Source organism: Protopterus annectens, chromosome 8.part0 (genome assembly GCF_019279795.1).
Source record: "Protopterus annectens isolate FY-2018-M chromosome 8.part0, PAN1.0, whole genome shotgun sequence".
Classification (NCBI taxonomy): domain Eukaryota; kingdom Metazoa; phylum Chordata; order Ceratodontiformes; family Protopteridae; genus Protopterus; species Protopterus annectens.
Genome location: NC_056741.1, coordinates 1,087,052,795 through 1,087,073,230, shown reverse-complemented (window position 1 = coordinate 1,087,073,230; position 20,436 = coordinate 1,087,052,795). Strand labels below are relative to the sequence as shown.

The 20,436-nt window shown below is 35.5% G+C and overlaps 1 protein-coding gene across 3 annotated transcripts in view; it reads left to right on the top strand.

The window, feature by feature from the left end:
- The window catches only part of LOC122809234 (probable E3 ubiquitin-protein ligase MID2), a 367,361-nt gene that overhangs the window by 202,438 nt on the left and 144,487 nt on the right, over positions 1–20,436 (top strand). For all 3 annotated transcript variants that reach the window (XM_044080546.1, XM_044080545.1, XM_044080547.1), the window contains exon 3: positions 2,597–2,692. In XM_044080546.1, the coding sequence (XP_043936481.1) occupies positions 2,597–2,692 (96 nt within the window). The remainder of the gene's footprint in view (positions 1–2,596; positions 2,693–20,436) is intronic.

The following is a 20,436-nucleotide window of genomic DNA, read 5'->3' as shown; positions in this document are numbered from 1 at the left end:
TAGTAAGGATTTGTGAGCAATATGTTAAGCAGGGGAGCATGTAGGCATAAGTAAGGGCTATTCTAGCCTCCTGAGTAAGAAATTTGTTATTTCAATATAGTAGACCTCATTTAAGGTGAGTTTTCCTGATATAATTATTTATGTGGAGGTCAAATTTAAGTTGATCATCGATTGTGATACCAAGAGTTTAGAGCTAGGTTCGACTGCAATAGGAGTCTTGTTGAGTGACTGGATAGTAAAATAAGACTTTATGTGGTTGGCTGTTTTAGGGAGGAGAAAGTAGGAGTTTTGTTTTTTTTTTAGGGTTGAGGATGAGTTGGTTGTTTGAGGGTCATGATTCTACGGAGTTAAAGGATGACTGCTAGCTGTTAAGAGTTCAGAGTGAGAGTTTGCTATTGTTATAACTGTAGAGTCATTGGCATATTGCATAATAGAGGAGAGTGGGCAGGAGATATAGAGCACGTTTGTAAAGATGTTGAAAAGTAGTGGCCCTAAGATGGATCCTTGAGGGACACCCATTTGTATTGGAAGGGGAGTAGATAAAGCAGTGTCCCATTTTACAGATTGAAATCCACCTCACATCTGGGCTTAATGCAGTACTCCATTTCACATATTTATGTCCTGTAGTAGGTTATACAATATAAAACTGTGTATAGATTCCTTTCACATGTTCAGTTTGTATTTCCTATAGTGAATATCTGTTTGGTGATACCTCAATCGTATGTACTGCTGTGATGGCTTAGTTGTTAACTACTGTGACTGTAGTGTACAGGGTCCAGGGTTCATGACTTGCAAAGGCTGTTTATTTTGTTTCTGGCCAGAACAACGGCTGATGCATACAGATTGATTAAGGCACTTTTAAGCAACTGTAAGTAGGTTTGCGCGGGTTTGCGCAAAGGTAAGCAATCCTAACCTCCAGTTAAATATGCTTACAGAGTGTTAGCTTCAATATTGCTTAACCTGTGTATGCATTGCTTATCCACTTGCAAATGGGCTTAAACACGCTTACTACTGCTTAAATATGCTTACTCTTGCTTACTAGTGTTTACACCTGCTTACCACCGCACTAATTTAGACAGTAATGTCTAATGGTTCTTGGGAAGGTGGTGGATTAGTAGGAAGTAACTGCAGAAGCACCTGGAGACATTACTTGGTTGTAATGAGTTAAGACAAGGTAAAAGGAAGGTGAAGTTTATCAAATATAGAGCAAAGGAGTATTCCTGTTCAAAAATTTTGTACAGTTATCTTCAGTGGTGCCAATTCAGTGAATTTTGTTTGAGTTAATAATATGACTCCAGCTTGAAATATGGGCATTTAAAAATTGTACCTCTCTCTCTGTCACTCTCTATCAATCTATGTAATCTTCCTCTCTTGTACATATATAATACAATTTATTTGTGTGAGTGCTTGTGTTTGTGTCCATGCATGTGTGTGTGTGTGTGTGTGTGTGTGTGTGTGTGTGTTTATATATATATATATATATATATATATATATATATATATATATATATATTACTGTATAATACACATTTGAAATTAAAAGTTGCAATTTGACCAGGATTATGCACCAGATACCGTCAAATGAAGCAATCATTTCCTGCTCAGAACTTTTATAGAACGTAGCCAGGTAATATCTACTTTTTAATCCTTCACTGTCAGGTTTTCCTTCATTTTTATAAATCCTGTGTAAGATATAAGTGAACCACAGTCCCATTTCACTACTGAAAGATAATGAAGCATACCATTTGATTTGCCTAGTCGACCATCTTGCCATTTCTTTCAGGAATTCTGTGAGATTTCTCAAAATTTCTGATGTTATTTTAAACTGAGATACCATCTTCTTGCATTTGTGGTGGCTCAGGTGGATGTAAAAAATGCCACTGTACTTATCAAAAATAATCAGGAAAAATTCCCCAGTGCCCTGGCCAAATTTCCCCTAGTCAGTATGAATACTGCCTCGGGATTGACCTGAAGAGAGGCCATTGGGCTATTGAAACTAATCTGGTCAACAAAGTAAATAAATAAATACATACATACATACATAAAAATAGATAAAAAGTGTAGTAAAGGCAGTCTGTTAGCATCAGTGGAGTTATGATTTCAGTCAGTTTAACGTGAAGTAATCCGTGACACAATGATTAGTCCTCTTTATGTTCACTTGTTTTTTTTCCCAGTAATTCAGTTTCTTCCCATATCACACAAACGTGCTGTATGTAAACCGGTGATCCTCCAAATCACTTGTAGATATGTTTGTCATAAGCATGTTTGTGTGTGTGTGCATTTGGCATGTGTGTGTGTGTGTGTGTGTGTGTGTGTGTGTGTGTGTGTGTGTGTGTGTGTGTGAGTGTGTGTGTGTGTTTGTATGAATGTGATTGTGCATGCACCCAGTGAAAGATTGTCATCCTATTTTCTCTGACCTGTACCATGGAATGGAAAGGGGTAGAAGATAAAGAGGGAATGAATAAGTGAAAAAAAGAAAAAGAAAGAAATACTGGGTTATGAAAAAAGTTATTTTTTCACTGAATGAAAGCTTTTTAATTTGGACATGGGAAAATGAGTCTGCTTTACTATACTTTTCAAATATTCTTTTTGACAGAACTTGTTACCAGACATTTCAAAGAATATAAGAAGGCAGAAGGAAGCAACTGACATTCACACTAGAGAATGTAAAAAGCTACGGAGCAAAACTCAGGTAAGAGTAACACTTCTTGAAGAAAGCTATTTTTTTCTTTCATTTGGCTAGTATTAATACAAATGGCATCTCTGAAATCTGACTGCAATGTTTCTTGGAAATTGTTGATTTGTATAAACATCAGTGGGCAGTTCTGCTGCTGCACCTCCCCACATCCATGGGTTTGACAAAGGATTGGATGTCTTTCTTCTTGTAGGAATGTCTTTATTTCTTTGGATGCATCTGTTTAATGGTAGTAAAATTTCATTGAGCTCCTGAGACAGAGAATCAGCCACTTCACACTATAGGATGTTCTCTTTCTTCTTGCTTTTTGTATTTTTTTTTCAGACCAGCATGTCAGGCTATAGTTGTTTTTCCCTGGCTTTACCCATTACTTCAGTATTGCTCACAAATGTAGGTGTTCATTTTCCAAAGTGTACTAAATTATACAGTCATAAAAAAGTTGTTCTGGTGAAAGACCTGAGAAGTACCTGGATATAAAGTCTGTCACTCAACCTCAGAAGTCCATATTGCAAACCTCCAGAACAAATGTGCAAATGGAGTTGAGAGCAAATTTCTGGTCATGTGATTAGAAATGTACCTTTACCTTTAGTTTCAGTGAATTTGTCCTGCCCAACTCAGAGATAAGAAATAAACAACCCAGCTGTACACATATATAGTGTCAGAATTTTATACAGAAGAAGTCAGAGACACATATTGTAATCATACCTGTCAACTGTCTAGATTTTTAAAGAATGTGGAGATTTGTGCCTCATATTTTTGGTCTGTTCCTCATAAAATTTGCGTTTTTATGGCAAATCACTGAGGATTTAAGTCACTAAATAATTACATATATTTGAGCTTTAGACTTCATAGTCTTCAGAAAATGCATGCTAACTCAATCCTGTTATTCTAACAACTTTCTAAGTTTATAAGAGCAATATTGGGCATTTGTCCCCCAATTATTTTAGACTTTGTCCAGATTTCTTGTACTAAGAGGTTAAGAGGTATGATTCTAATGCTTCTGCCTAAAAGGTACTAACACCAGTATGAGAGAGGTGCTTTTGCAAATTGATGACAGTGTCTCAGTTAAAAAGCAGATTCATTCCTTACTATCATATTTGCTGGATTGCAAAGAAATTCATTTTTGAAAAGTTATTTAATCTCATTTGGAAAACCAATTTAGTTTCAGTCTCTCTCATTGTTAGCTGCTTCCTGTTTGGCAAAATCTATTGCTCAGTCTTCTAAGAGCTAGCATGATCTGTTTGCACACTCTGTTTCAGCCTCTGGATTACATGAATCATCTCATCTTCTCTTTTATACTGGTGTAGCACTCCACAGAAACTTAATAATCCAACTTAATTGATATCTTGCTTTTTGCTGTGGACAAATATTCTTGCATTCCTAAACTAATTGTTGTTTAACTGTACATTATTTCTATCATAATGTAGCTGCTTTATTTGTATTATGACAAATACTTCATTTTTTCAGGCTATTTTAACAAAATGTAAGGAATTGGCAGGGTTAGTTGTATGATTAATTACTCATGTCTGTTCTCATTAGTTTTACTGGAAAGTGGTTTGTTTTGTCAATACTCAACATGTTGAAGATACTTAGCTGTGTCTGCAGAAAGGAATGGTCATACCACTGAAGATTTTTTTTACATGCAAGTAATGCCTTCCACACATTTCACAACAACAGTTCTGTACCTTGCATGACACACCTTATATAGCTAACCAACTCCAAGGTTGCTAAACTTGAGGAAATTATATTAATTTTAATGCATTTTCCAAGTATGAATTAGACTGGAATCTATGACGTGTTTACTGCTGTTCAAGGAAATGAAATTAGGTACTTTCCCTAGTGGATACTGGGGCAACCAAAAATTGTAGGTTACAACTGCTTCGCATGTGTGTTTCCGGTTAATAAATACCTATGAACAATTCACAAAGAATGAGAGACCTAGATAATATACAGGGCAGATATCTGCTTTTCACCACAAATCCAAATTCTACCATAAGACGAGATAAGTATACCTCTTTGAATAGTTCTAAGTTTGGCCATACAGCTTTCAGTGGAAGACCATACAAACCTTTGACTTCTTAACATCCAGCACTGCTATTACTGTCAGATAATTAAATTCAGAAGCAAATGAAAGAAACATTGTTTTATTTTGTGGCTTCAGACTTTACTGAAAAGTGAAATCTACCAACTCATCAGAAGTAAGCTTGCCTGCCTTGGATTATATCAAATGGTTTATGATTACACTAAATTCAGCCCCTTTCCGAAAGTCACCCCTTGCTAGACCAAAAGACCAAAGGGATGTTCCAGTACTTAAATTCCATCCATATGGAAGAATGATTACTACCAAATGGCCTTACTATGGACCTTTAGAAGAACAAAAGCAGTAACTCTACTAATCTCAGGAAAGTTAATTTGCACTTTTGAAGAGCATGACCTGTTTCAAGGACTTTAATGTAACCTACATAGAGGTTTAAAATAAATGTGACACCATTACAGTTAGAAGAATTAGTAGAACCAGAAGTCAGAGTATTATAAGCACCCTGCTGGATAAACCTAGAGTGTGCAGTCATAGCTGGAGAAAGCTGAGATTTTCAGATCAGCCAACTTTACTCAGACTATTCAAAAAACTTGAGATGGGTTTGAAAAATAAAGATTAAGATTGTAAAAGCATATTATCTCTGTGCTAGTACTTGCCTAAGCTGACCAACCCAAAATGTTTTGCAGTCAAAGTAAAATTATTTCTATGGAAAATGCTTATTTCCCAATCACCATAATATGTGACTACAGTACCCAAAACATCAAGAAATGGATAAAAACTTTCTTTCACTTCTTTCACATCTGATCAACTTTTCAGCAGCAACATCCATCACCTATACAGATTTAATCCTTTTACCATTATTCTTAGCACTAGTCAGGGTGATTACCCTTAAAGTTATTATCCCAAATTATATGCACTGAGAAAGAGATTTGTGACACAGACTACATATACTCCAATTTATAAAATTGGAACATGTTGCATTTAACCCCCTTGCTTATGTCTTTAGCTAGCCCATTGTTTAATTATTTATTTACTTGAAAATGAAACATTTTACATTGTTGGCCACCTTGCTTATGTTCTTAACCTTTATATTATGTATTTATTTTTGTTTTTATTCTTTTGCCCCCACTGTCTGTTGATCATCAGCTCCCTCCCAGTCAGCTGACCCATTTGTTCCCCATTACTGAGTGAGGTTGGACCAGGTGGGGCCATAATTTAGAGACATTAGGAGTGGTTCAAATTTTTGTGTGATGCAGCCCTTTCTTGACTAATATTCAGTGAAGTACTGGGGACAATGCAATGTGTTGACAGCAAAGGATGTGCCTTCACTTGCTCAATAAACCTTGCCTCTCATCCCAAAGCACAACTAGTGCTTTCCTTGGTCTTCATCAGGAAAATCACACCACTTAGTGTGCCCTCAAGTGCAGGCAATCCTCCTCACCCCCTTGGGGAAGGTGAGTAGGCCACATCCTTCTCCAGTGACAGAGCTGCTAAATGAACTCCAGTCTCCTGGATTACAGTTGAACCCACATTCCTCTGTGCTACAGGGGCAAGTTTTAACCTCAACATTATTAGCAGTGTGGTACCTTTAGCATGAACATAACCCTACCTCTGCCCAAGAACCCAAATGTTATTTCACTAAGTAAACATCTCCCAGTCTGCATTCTACCATGCTTAGGAAAATTGCTAAATAAGCTAAGCTAATCCATCAATAAACAGTTAATTTACCAAACATGAATTTTGTTAAGTGCAAATCATGGACACAGAAGAACATATTGTATTTTTACTGCTCTCCTGAAACTAATATCTGGAATATATATGCCCAAGTTTTATATCCATTATGACATACAGGGCTTACCTGTGTTAAAAGTTTAAAATTTTACTGCAATCAAAGCTGCAGGTGTTAAAGTATGATAATGTGTCAATACCGCTTAATTTAATAGTTAAAAAGACTCATGAATGATTAATCACTTTATAAAAAGACTCAACCTATTAATCACTTCAACAACATGTTAAATAGTAATAGAAATCATTCAAAGAAATGTTTCATAATTTTGCAAAGCTATATGAATAAAGTAGCCTTAATGGCTGCATAAAGGCCCCATACATCAAAAAGCTATTGGTTTACAAAGAAAAATCATTGCACATTATAAGTAAGTTCATACCAAGAAAATGTGTTAATGAGGAAACACTGAAAGCATATCGCGTGATAAAACCAAGGTGAAACAACACGTGCAAGTGGCATATATCTTGTCCAAAGAAATTGTTTTTTGGCTCCAGTAGAATAAGTCTGGTTTGTGAGAAAGAAACTATGACTAGATATCCTTCGCAGAGGTGCACATTCTGATTGATGATGAAAATGTAATTTAGGTTATGTCAGAAGTGACTGGAGTCAAACTAAAATGAGTATATGTACAAATTACAATAAAATGTTTCCTGAAAACTTAGAAAGGGGAAACAGTAACATCAAAGGTAAATTTAGGGTGCCTTTAGTGTATGAATGTAAAATGCCTTATTAGACCTGCATGTGTGTAATAATGGAGTGTTGCCCTTGTTGGTAAGAGAATAAATCAAAAAGGTTGAACTGAGTTTGCACTCTGGAAAGCAAATGCAAGTGGCAAGTCAGAATGGGAATAATGTTGTCATAACTGAGAAAATGTCAGAGTTTCATCCACTAAGGCCTAAACCAGGACAAAGCTACAATTAATAGGACGTGCAAGAGTCGTGACTGAAATTGATGACATTGGCATTGGTGTCTACATTAACTGTATGGCAAAAGACATTATAGCAAGTAGTATAGGGAAACATAAACACACATTTCTACTTGGGTGACATACTAGTGATATCCCACAATAATGAAGACCACGTGAGTAATATAAATTGAATTCCTGGCGGGACAAGGAAGTATGGGTCTAGAGCCAAATGACACATGAAATTTTTCAAAGAAATAATGTTGACTAAGGGTATGTTAACAGACTGAAGAAATCACCAGCTAAAGTGAAGGACATGCTAAAGACACCTAGTCTTAACATTATTTTACAAATGGAATTCTGGAAGTATTAGAATTGATGTTGCCCAAAATTTAAATGTATTATGCCCTCAATGGGCATTGCTTTACTATAGAACAGATCAGTGTGGATGTGGACATATCATGTAAATGGGCCTTTAAGGTGACCAAGGACATGACAAAGAGCTAATAGATCTCAATCTTAATAAACAGTTATGTTTTACATGTGATATACAATTGATGTTGTTTTATTTCACAAGTTCCTCAAAGGTATTGAAACTCCTATTGGTTCTATGCTATGATCTTTATCAAAAGCTGAAAATTATTAACTTAGTGTGTAGCATGAAAATTCTTGCTGTCTACTCAAAGAAAGACTAAAGCAGGATTATACTGTTCAACAACCTGGCTGCTGTATCTGGTAAACATGAGGACCCTTAGTAGTGACTGTGTGATCAGATATTTTAACCTTTATTGCTGCTATTAACTTTGAAGGACAAGCGGATCACTTTCAGCACAATTACACAGTGACTAATTTCTAGGGTCACAACTTGTCTGAAGGGCCATTTACTGTCTACATCAAGCACTACTTCTGACTAGTTCTAATAGGGATTCAACTCAGCACGTTTGTGCTTGCAAATTAAATATTGCTACATTTGAACAAAAGTTGAGAATGTGGCAACCTAGTAAAAGATGATTTAACACATATTTTCTCTTTTGCTCACTAAGAGACTTATTTGCATTTTGTAAAAAATAGCCCAGTAGCACAAACACAAGAGCGAACAACTGTCCGTGAAATCCACTATTTATTTGAACAAAAAAATGGTAAGCGCTTTCGGCTGTGTTACTCCAGCCTTCATCAGACAAATTTTAAAATGCTAGTTGTGCTTAATTTATAATACTGCCAATACAACAATTATCCAATTAATCAATTCATTGTTTTTATACTAATTAAATCAAGTACTAATATAATATATATAAAAAACACATAAATGCTTCTTTTACATAAAATATATACAGAAAATATAAAAATGTATATATATATGTATTTATGTACCAATATACAACATGAACTGATATATTGATTTAATTTAAATTTATTTTTCTACCCTTACGTAGTATAAATATAAATTTGTGTATACGAAATTAAATAACCAAAATGAATGGATCATATGCATGCGTTTAAAACATATTTAAATGTCTGTTTTAAAAAACACATATAATACGAGCATACATTTTAAACATTTTAAATTGATTTTAAAAATATAGAAAAAATTAGAAAAAATTGAATGAAAAATACCATCATGAATATATAGTGAATAATATATGATTTTACTTTAAACAAAACATTTGAAAATGTGCATGCTGTATAATTGAAATGTTTTTAAACACATATAAAAAATATATATATGATAAAATATAAAATATATATGTGTGTATGCCTATGCTTACCTATTAAGAGCTCTTAATTTTAAAATACTAGTGATAGAAATAGAATCATTTATACCTGGGAATACTGTGGCATTTAAAAATACTTGCCACCAGTATTCCTTTGATTCTAATTTTATCTTCCAAGGACCCAATCTGGGTGAGGAAATAACTTGCTCCAATACTAGGAACTTAAAATTATGTGTTGAATGTTGCATTATGTGTCTATATAGTGCATTTTTCTCTGAACATCTACTGATGTCATAAAGATGCTCATAAATACGCTGCCTCAACTTTCGTTCAGTTTTACCTATGTAATAGGCTGAACATTGTGTACATAAAGCTGCGTACACTACCCCAGAGGTGTTACAATTATATTTTCCTCTTACATATATACTGACACTGTTTATGCATACTTGCTCAGTTTCCATAATATGTGAGCAATACCTACACATATTGCATTTTCTCATAGAGCCTATATTATTTCTCTGTAAATTTGAAGCAATATTGCACCAATCCTTTAAATTGCTATCTCTTTTATATATAATAGTAGGATGTGCCCCCAATAAATTTACTAAAGGTGCATCCCCTTTTATAAAAAAACAATTTTTTATAATTAGCTCCTTTATAAGCTCTGAGTCCTGTGTGTAGGTCGTAATAAAAGATGTGTTGGCCCTATTATTTTCTCTTATTAAAATTACCCATATTACAATGCATGTTACCATCAGAATTGTTGTTATTACCCATTATTTCTGGCAACTGTTCAAAAGTATTTTCCTCTATAGAATGCGAAATTGTGAAGTCCGCTACCTCCAATAGTGGTTTATAAAAAACACTTTTCCTCTTTGTAACCACTTCATACAGTATGGTTTGAACAAAATACTCTGGGTATTCCCTATTTTTAAACATATTGGCTATGTGATGACATTCATTGATGAACTCGTCATATTCAGAAACCATGCGTGCTGCTCGCACTAACTGTCCCTTCAATACAGCCTTTTTTACATGCTGGGGGTGATGACTTTGAAAATGCAAAAATTTATTAGAATATGTTTTTTTACGATGTATATTAGCTTTTAATTTATTTTTCACCCAATCTTTTTGTAGGAGTACATCCAGATATGCTATACTATTGCTATTCAATTCATATGTAAAAACCAAGAAATCAGTAGTGGAATTTATATATGTTATAAATTGTTCCACTAACTCTATAGGCCCTTTCCAAAGAAAGAATAAATCATCCAAAAATCGACTGTACAGTCGTATGTGTTGCATAAATTCAGATGGAAACAAAAATCTATGCTCCCATACTGCCATAATTACATTAGCATATAGAGTACCTACGGGGGAGCCCATTGCCACCCCCTTGATTTGCTTGAAATAATGCCCATCATGGTATATGAAATTATTAGATAAAACAAGTTCTAAAAGATCAACAAGTGCATTCAGTTCATCCTGAGGTGTAGATATTTCAAAAAAGAAATCAGTGAACCAATCAATGCCCAATTGTTGTGGTATACAAGTGAATAAATCCTTAACATCCACTGTGATAAATACCACTTCATCTATTTTATCAATGGATAAATTGTTGACCTTAGTAAGAAAATCCCATGAATCACGACAAATATATTGTAAACTTTTTATCTTTTCTTTTAACTTCATATCTATGTATTTTGCTATATAGTAAGTTTTAGAGCCAGTACCATTCACTATAGGTCGCATAGGTGGATGCTGCACATTCTTATGTAGCTTAGGTACTCCAAACATTACTGGAATTTTGGGATTTTTTACTTGCATGTAATAGTATGCTTCATTTGTAATCTGCCCCTGCCATAACATATCCTCAAGTGTATAATCAATTCTAGAATATGAAATATTTATCTCATTAATAGAAGCTTCAGAATATGCTTCATCATACAAAATGTTCAATAATTTTTGATTATAATCATATGCATTCATAATCACAAGTCCACCCCCTTTATCAGGTTGCATGATACGGACATCACTAGTCGCTTTTAGTTCACTTAAAATGTCCTGTTGTGCCCTTGAAAAGTTGTTGGAATAATTACTTTGTCGCTTCTTTTGCTGCAACAAGTGCCTGAAGTCAAGCTCACATATTTCTTCGAACAGTTTTATTCTAGGATGCAATGGTGGATTTTTTATACTGGGAATATACATAGAACTACTTTCCATCCCAGGCACTTCCTGGTGTAGAACTGCTAAATTCAACTTTCTCGTGAACAACTTCAGCTCAGTTAATAAGTCAGTGATTTTAGCCCTTTTAGCTGGTACATAAGTTAGGCCTCTGCTGAAAATGTCAGCATGTTCAATAGTTAACAAAACTTGACTATAATTGTGAATGTGATAATCACCAGTAGTACTCGTGATAAGCTCATAAGCATTTCCTTCGTGCAATGAACTGTCATCATACAAAAAATTGTTGTTGAAACTTACATCATTTAACTGTAGTTGTTCCGAGAGTTCATCCTCTGCCTCCTCCATACTTTCCCAATGTTGTTCCTCGAGTTGTACCCCTCCTTGTTTCGGAGCCGCTCCGAGCGACGAAGATCGTTGTTTTCTAAAGGGAATTGCTGCACATTATTTTCCTGTTGATTTTGTGCTTGCACGCCATTTCTGTTATCAGGCAAAAAAACCTCTGTTTCATTATCACGTTCCTGTCCTCGCGATGGTTTTGGGTAGGCTCGACCCTTGGAATAATCCATCTTGTCTCTTTCTAATTTTCGGGTCTTCCTTTCCACCACCACTGTACTGTATTTGTCAATTTGCGTGAAAATCTCATGATATTGATTTTCACATGCAGTAAATGCTGTTTGCTGTTTAATTTTACCATCCAATTCTTCTATTTTTGTGTTTAATTCATCCATCATGATTGAATTGTGCTTAATGAGTACCTGGAGAAAATCACACCCCTGCCGGTCGAACAGTTGTACTAAGTCCTTATGCAAGGCGCTGTTTTCCTTCAGACCTGTAGGATATTTCCAATATCTGAGCCCTTTAGGCACTTGGTGCCTTTTTATACATTCATTAAAGTAGACATTTTCATGAACCAGTTTCCGATACCTCCATATTAAATCATGAAATTCATCCAGCATAGTGGAAAAACATTGAACATTGGTATTTCTAGCCATATTATTTTGCTGCACCTGATTTAACCATTGGTGCAGCTGAAAAGAGTCATTGTTAACACCATCTCTTGTATTGCTGCCGGATTCATGATGATGTATCTGATCCGGCGGTATGCTGTCCATACTACCAATACTGTCAAGCCTATTATTACCATGATCCGGCAATCTTACAGTACCATTATTGCCAGAAAGTTGCTGTATTAGTTGGGTTAAGCTTGTAACCGAGTGTTGCAAATTTTCAAATTCTGCCCTGGTGACCACAGTTGCCACATATTGCGTGCTGCTAGAAGACATACTTAATCATGAACAAAGACCAACGAACTTTGTAAAAAATAGCCCAGTAGCACAAACACAAGAGCGAACAACTGTCCGTAAAATCCACTATTTATTCGAACAAAGAAAGGTAAACTTATTTGCATTTCACTTAAAGAGCTAGAACAAAATTTCTGCTTCATTTTGTTTCAGGCACTTTGAGAGAGTTTGCAGCCAAAAGTACGCCATTGCACTAATTTTAAATTTGTGGTTGTGTTATAAAATGTATATCTGTAGTTTCTAATTCACCTCATTATTTTTGTCTTGTTTTAAGACCACAGCAGCTTAAGTTGCTTTCAGGATAATAAAGCAATAGGGGAATTATAATGGGATTTATTGAGAGTCAGTGAGACTAGAACTGTTTCTTATTGCCAACAAGTGAATTACTCTTATAATTCATTTATATTGCATAGATTTCTGACAGTTTTTTTACCCAGTACATATACAACAGTCATAAAAAATGAAATTCTAAGAAGGGCTATATATACCCCTTGCAAGGTTTTAAGTATGCCTTTAAAACCTGAAAGTTTGTATTTATTACACTTAAAAGTAGACATAGAGTGAGCTAGTCTAATTTTGACAGAATCAGAAACTGGCAACAATGATTGCTACATTCTCAACTGGCTCACTTCCTCATTTGAATGATTATAGAGAGGGTAAGCATATTTTATAACAAGAGAAATTTAATATTTTATGTCAGTTGAATCATTTAATTGTTCAGTTTGCTGATTCATTGGCTATTACTAGACATGTAGCCTATAAGACCAGTTAAGACATTAGCCCAGTTTTCTATTTGCATCAAAAAATTGCAAAGTCACATACTAGGCAAATGGAAATAAGAGGCAGTTCATAAGCTTTAATCCACTTTGATAATTGCCAGACACTACATCAGTTAACCAGTTCCTTTTCTGAGATGATACAGGAGCAATACCTAGTTAAGTGACTTGATTAGAAGTATGCAGTAGACAAATGGAAGCCATGGGAATCAAACCGAGGACTACTGCAGGATTTAAGTCTCATAACACATATCCTTAAACCTTTGCACTAAATTGCCAGTAATATTTTTGCTACAAAGATTCTATGATAGATCAATGAGTTACTGTCATTCTCATTGGGTGGAATAGCTTCAGTGATATCAGCTTTCTCACTAGTAATGATTTTAACTACTGAAACTAGGGAAGATTACTTGATTATATTTGCAAGAGCACACAGAAACCCTGAGTTAGCGTTAACCCTCTCTTGAAAGTGAAATAGACACTGGGTAAATATTAAACGTAGGTCTTGTTCTAAGTAAAGTGCCTTTAAGCAATGTTTCCTTAAGAAATGTGATTGTATGACATTATAAGTAAGACTGAGTTCTGTATTTTTCATTTCTGAAGAAACACTGTCAGTTTGAAAGCTTATAGTTTGTTAATTATTTTGTTCGGTTTTATACAGCAGTTCTACTGTATATGTTTAATACAATTCAGTCATGAGTCTTCAGATCCAATTACAATATTATTTATATTAGGAATCAGGGACTGCATGTTATTTTGAAAGTAATCTAATGCTAAAATATCAGGAGCTGGCAGTTTACCTTACAAGATAAATACCTTACTCTGGAATTGATGAGTGTATTTAATAAAGTAGCTTGGTCAGGTGGGACTGATACCACTTGTGTATATTTTCTACGCTTTGGAAAAAACTAAAATAATTATTAATAGACTCATAGAGGATCCCTTTTTGTTATTGATAGGTACCCATCAGGGTTCCTCTTTGGATCACTGTCTTCGCATTTTTTACTTTTTTGTTATTTTTTTTTGTTTGTTTTTTGGCTAATCATTTACCGGACATTTGAAATATACTTTAGTAATAATGTTTTTCTACCTGATGTGACTTATGTAGTTGACTGTATATTTGTTAGGAACTGGGAAGCTCCTTGTAACTCTTGAATAATATGAGAAGCTTTTGTATCTGAAAGTGATAATAAACGTAGTCAAAAGATTATAGAGGGGAAGGTGCAGCAGTGTTCATTTAAAGTAAATTGCCTGTAGAAAAATTCATTTTGCATACACATTGAAGAGTGCTGCTGGGATTTGATTTGGTATTATGGATAGACAAGCTTACACTAAAATGTTTATATATCACAGGTTTGTAATGATAATTATAATCGATTGCAAGGGTGGTCCATTGACAGTTTTCTACTGAATGGAAGTGTGCATGTGTAAATTGTCATGGTGAAGAAAGAATATCTTTGTGCTACATTGACGTGGAGGTGCATTTGTTAGAATCACTAGAGTCCTAAGTTTACAGGTCATACCACTCAAGAGTACAAATATATGCATTTTGCTCGCATAAGCACATTTCTGAGTGCTATCATTTTGAACCTTATGCTATGATTTTTGGTGATCCACTAATAGGATTTTAAAAACTGAGAAGATGAGATGTAGGAAGGTAGAGAAAGGACTAATAAAGAAAAGTAACAGAGATAAAATGCTTGTCTGGAAAGTAAAATATGATGTCCCCTTAACAAATCAGAAGTTAAATATGTCTATTGATAAAAATAACTGATTGCAGCTAATGATAAATCCTCTGTATCACAGAGATATGACCAAATACAGTTGGGAGTTTAGTTTTGCAGAAAGCAGCTTACAAAGTCTGGACCTATTTTTATCACTGTTATCATTTGTTAAATAGATGGAATATCTGAAAAAATATGCATGATTAAGGTGAAATGAATGATAAAGAAATAGAGGGAGCATGAGTATAGAAGAACAAGAGAATGAAGTCAGAAAGTATTATAACAGCAGCCTATTTAAAGATTTAGTGAACAGTTTAATGAAAGATCTAGATATAAACATTGTGATTATGGAACAAATAATAATAGGCAAAGATTTATGAAGGAGATTAGGGATGGCATAGTAAGAAGTTTTGGAAAACCTGAAAGTTTGTAAATAAGGGAATGTAAAGATGATATGCCAAATATAAAAGAGACACAATGTTTTGAAGAAGTTCAAATGATGGAGGAAAGGATTAAAAATCAAAAAATATGATTTTGTTGTAAGGATGAAAATAATGAAGTTGAGGATGAGACAGGAAGTTAAAAGGAAGAAGATATGAGAAAAGACAAAGATAATTCAATCAGAGGCAAATTTAAATGTAAAAAGGAAAAACAGTCAACAAATAAGAATTGAAACAGTGGAAAGAATGTGCAAAAAAACAATAAGCAGGTGGTTGTCCTCTATAGTCAAGCCATAAAACCAGCCAATATATTGCCTTTGTGACTATTTTATTAATAAATTGTAATAAAGTCAAAACACCAACTGTTGATTAATATTCAATATGTAATAGATTGAACATTAACAATTCAGTCTCTCATACAAGCAAAACAGCCATTTGGCATCAGCAATCCCATCCCAGCTTCAAATTATAATCTGGGTGCACATCCCCATATCCTCGGACAAATCATCTTAACCACAAAACTCGAGGCTTACCATCTTTGCTCCTAAAGAAATACCCCCTTAAAACCATGCCTTTTCAATTTTCCAGACCTGTCCATATCCCAAGAGGTTGCTGAACTATAAACAAAGGGGAATACAAGGGGGCTAAGTTCGTGAGGGGACCAGTCCACTGAGGCAGGTTGATAGAATATGTGATAGTGCTAAATAATCCTGGAGAAGGAGTGGGAGTTGCACATGAGCTGTCCACTGGAATGGAGGTTCCCTTGGCAATTAGCTAAATATAAAACCTTTACTTTGTTCCACCCCCAAGTGAACTCACTCAGACAGTGGGCTTGTGTGCAAACCATCTTTTTTCTCTAGAGACAAGTCATAAAAGCAGACTAGTTGCTGCCTTTGCAGCCATTTTATTTATAAACTGCAACAATGTTCAGCAGCGACTGTTGACTAATATTCAGTACTTAACAACTTGAACATAACAATTCAATCTGTAATGCAAGCAAAACATCTAGTTAGCATCACAAAGCCCATTCTGACATCAAACTACAGTCCAAGCACATACCCCCACCCCCTCAGACAAACCACCTTAACCACAAAAGTTGAGGCTTGCCCCTCTTTGCCCCTAAAAAATACTCTTTAAAATCATGCCTCTTTGGTCTTCCTGATCTGTCCATACTGCAAGAGGTTGCTGAACTAAAAACAGGGTGGAATAAAAAAGGAGGCTAAAGCTGAAGGCAACCACCCACCAGTATGTAAGAACATGTTCTTCCCCAATTTTAGGCTTCTTTGCCACATCTAAAGGTAACACTCTTTAAAACAAATAGCTAAAATTGCTTATATTGCGTAGAGTAAAGTAAGCATTAATTGATAAGGATAATTGCACATTGATTAAATCAAAACCATATTTGTTTAAATGAATACCATCAGAGGCATTATAGTCCTTGTCTCTCTTCTACACGTCAGAGTGATAAATAACTGAAGCCAATGGAACCTGCTGCTCTGGTCTCCTGAAGACTGATGGAGCATCCTGATAGTTTGAAAGCTGAGTTTCTCATTGCACCTCTTCAATGAAGCCTAGGTAAAATGCAAGACCAGAAGATGATCAAGTCTGAATGCAAGGTAGTTAGTGCATGAAGGTCAGGTAGAATTGTAGCTAACAGCATTTTCTTCAGGATCAATGTTAAATCATTTTCTCCAAGGTAAATGAGGCAGAAGGGTCATGACAACTGGTTAAAAGTTGATTCCAAACATCCCAGAAATGAAACCAGGATAAATTTGGGTAACTGACCCAGTGGACAGTCCAAGCATTTATATCCAAAAGACATGATATTCCATTGGCACAGACTAATGGCTTTAAAGCTGGTGTTTGGTCAAAAGAATGTCGCAAAATCCACAAAATTTTTTCCTTGAAAAATAAAACACTTCATTTATTTCCTAATGCAAGACTGGAATGCATCATGCCTCCACCTTACTGTCCTCACTGGGACTTTAGTCAAATGCTGTTCAATTTCAAGGTCTGTGGTCCTTCCTGTTCTGAAGGAATGGGAAGATAAATCTAAAGACAGAATGTCTTGCTGTAAGAGTGTCTTGTATAATATCATATTCACTTCATAGGGAGTAACCAATTGTTCTGACTTTAGGCAGAAGATAGGAGTAGTTGGAGCACTAGCAGCATTTGGCATTAAGTCATTTAAAGCTCTGTCCCAATGGACTGGACAAGTAATGAGCTGTGCCCCACTGAATCAGACAGGTAACGATCTGTCTAGATAAATTTGGTGCCCTTCACTGACGTGGTCCATCTTGCACCTTTTCAACCAGATAAACATAGTCATTGGTTAAAATCACATCCTCCCAAAGCAGGTTTTTTAGCAATTCATTTACCCTAAAAGCCCTGGCATACAAGCAGATAAACAAGGTGGCCCATCTAATGAATAAGTGGAAGTCATTTATGGAGTAATAAGTCTGCCTGAGTACATGGCCTAAAAGGTGATAGCTTATTCATTATTCTAGGATCTTGTAAAGCTCCTCTAAAGTTCCCCCAGCTCCTTCTTAATCTAACAATTAGCCAGTGATGAGAGATGTCAGGGAGCCCTAAAAAATAGGCTATCCAGCTTAATGCAACCTGGTGCATCCATAAGTACTGGTACTTCCTTCGGTAAACAGCACTGAAATAGAATTGGATCAATATGAAACACCCCAATGCCTTCAGTGCTGGGGTAAAGCCACGTAAAACCTTTTAAAAGCTGGTAATGATGATGAATAAGCCTTCTTGGTACTTTGCTCTCAGGACTGTGATAACAACATGGTCACTAATCTTCACCAATCATCCAGTTTTCTAGAGGAATGGATATTCTGGAGGAGGCCACATCTGGGGCCAGCTAATGCAACCTGGAAACCTGTAACTGGAGTAAGCTGTTGGCTATGCTATGCTGTGCTATTGTCCCTACCTGGTATATGACAACTTGAAACACTTAAATTGATCTTTAGGTTTAACAAGACCAAGAATCTTATAACTGAATAAACCCACTTGGACTTAGAAGCTCTTTTGTTAAGGTTATGCATGACTGCTTGGTTATCAGAGTAAAATGTAACCCTCTTGTTACAAACCAATGTTCTTTCAATAGGAAACAGTCGCCCAGATAGGTAAAATTACTAAAAAGGTGATATCCTTTTTCCTTTCATCAGACCAGAAGCTGACCATTTTTCTGGGAAAAAACTTCCTTGAAAATATCCATTCATGTCTAGTCATATTGCTGCATCAGTGAAGAGCAGCAACTCACTTGATGATGTTCATGGGCTCTGCCACATTGTGACCCAATTGTAACTGTTCAAAAATGTCCCCCAGTCTGAGATCTTCTCCGATCTTCAAAGAAATGCACACCCAATGGTGCTTCATCTTGCTGCTTGTCAACAAATTAGACAAATATCTAAGAAATGGGTAAATGTCCCTGAATGCAAAGTTGAGGCATCTAAGCAATTGCATAACTTTGCTGACTCTAACATTATTAGCTAGGATAAACCTGTCGATGGAAGCTTGGAGATGCAGCCACTTATCTTCAGGAAGCTTAAAGGCAGTTGGTTGGATATCTATCACCAGGCCCAATAAATTGTTAAGTTCGCTGAACCCATCTAACTTCTTCAGAGCTAATTGGCAAATCCAAATATCCACATAATTCCCTGAAAACTGACATATCTTCTTCTGCACCTTATTTCCCTTCACCTAGTATCAGGTAATCTTCTAAATAATGGATGACAACCTGTGCTGGGGCACGTTGCTGCCAATACCTATAAAGGGTGGAACCAAAAGTTTCAAAAACTAAGCAGGATAGAGAACAGCCCATAGGCACATCTCTGTCAAATAAAATATCTTCATCAATAAAAAGCCCAGTAGGGGCCAGTTTCTTTCTCTAACAGTTAAAAGGCAAAAGACAGACTCAATATCCAATTTACTAAGTTGCATTATGCCCTTTCCCCACTGTAGTGCGACCCTGGAGTAGGAATAAATACTTAGGTGGTGGGGGGTACATCCCCCCCCATATTGGGGGTAGTGGGAAGCATAGACCTCCACATTATTTACATGAATATAGTCAATTCTGTTAAAAGTATCCATATGTATGTTTAAACTTTATGACATGTGGGGGGCTTCACCCCGCACGACTCTCCCCCTATTTATTCCTACTCCAGGGTCATGCTACAGTGGGGAAAGGGCATAATGCTGTGGATTTTATGTGTCAATGTTATGAGTGTTGATCATATGAGCTTTAGGTGTTTTGAGCTTTCAGTGTTTTGGTGTCAGACAAATGGTTGTCGATCATATGAGCTTTCAGTCATATGAAGTAAATCCATATATATATATATATATATATATATATATATATATATATATATATAGAGAGAGAGATAGATAGATATATAGATACTTTTTTGGAACAACATGCTGGTGTATGACCCACTGAAATCATGGATTTCTAGCAAGGACAAATATCCACTATAAATATGGCTAAGTCCAGAAATAAACAGCTATAATCAGTGATACATAAAGTTTGCAAAGCTGCTCAACCAAGGGTCTTACATAACTAGAAAATGAGATCCAAACTAATATGAAGATGAATGAAGCCCATAACCTGCTAAATGTCTTCATATTAAACTGTAAATGCTATCTTACATTTAACATTATCGTTTGTGGGCTTAAGGGTTTAAGTGTCAAGCTAGAGACGCATAGTGAAACTGGGATTGATAAGAGAGAACATTTAATTACCACAAATAACACTTTGAAAGGTGAACCACCATGGAAAAATATGTTCCCACCTCATTGCCTAATAGCATGGATAATAATACTACAGAAAATACATGACTCATTTAAAACCTTTCATTTT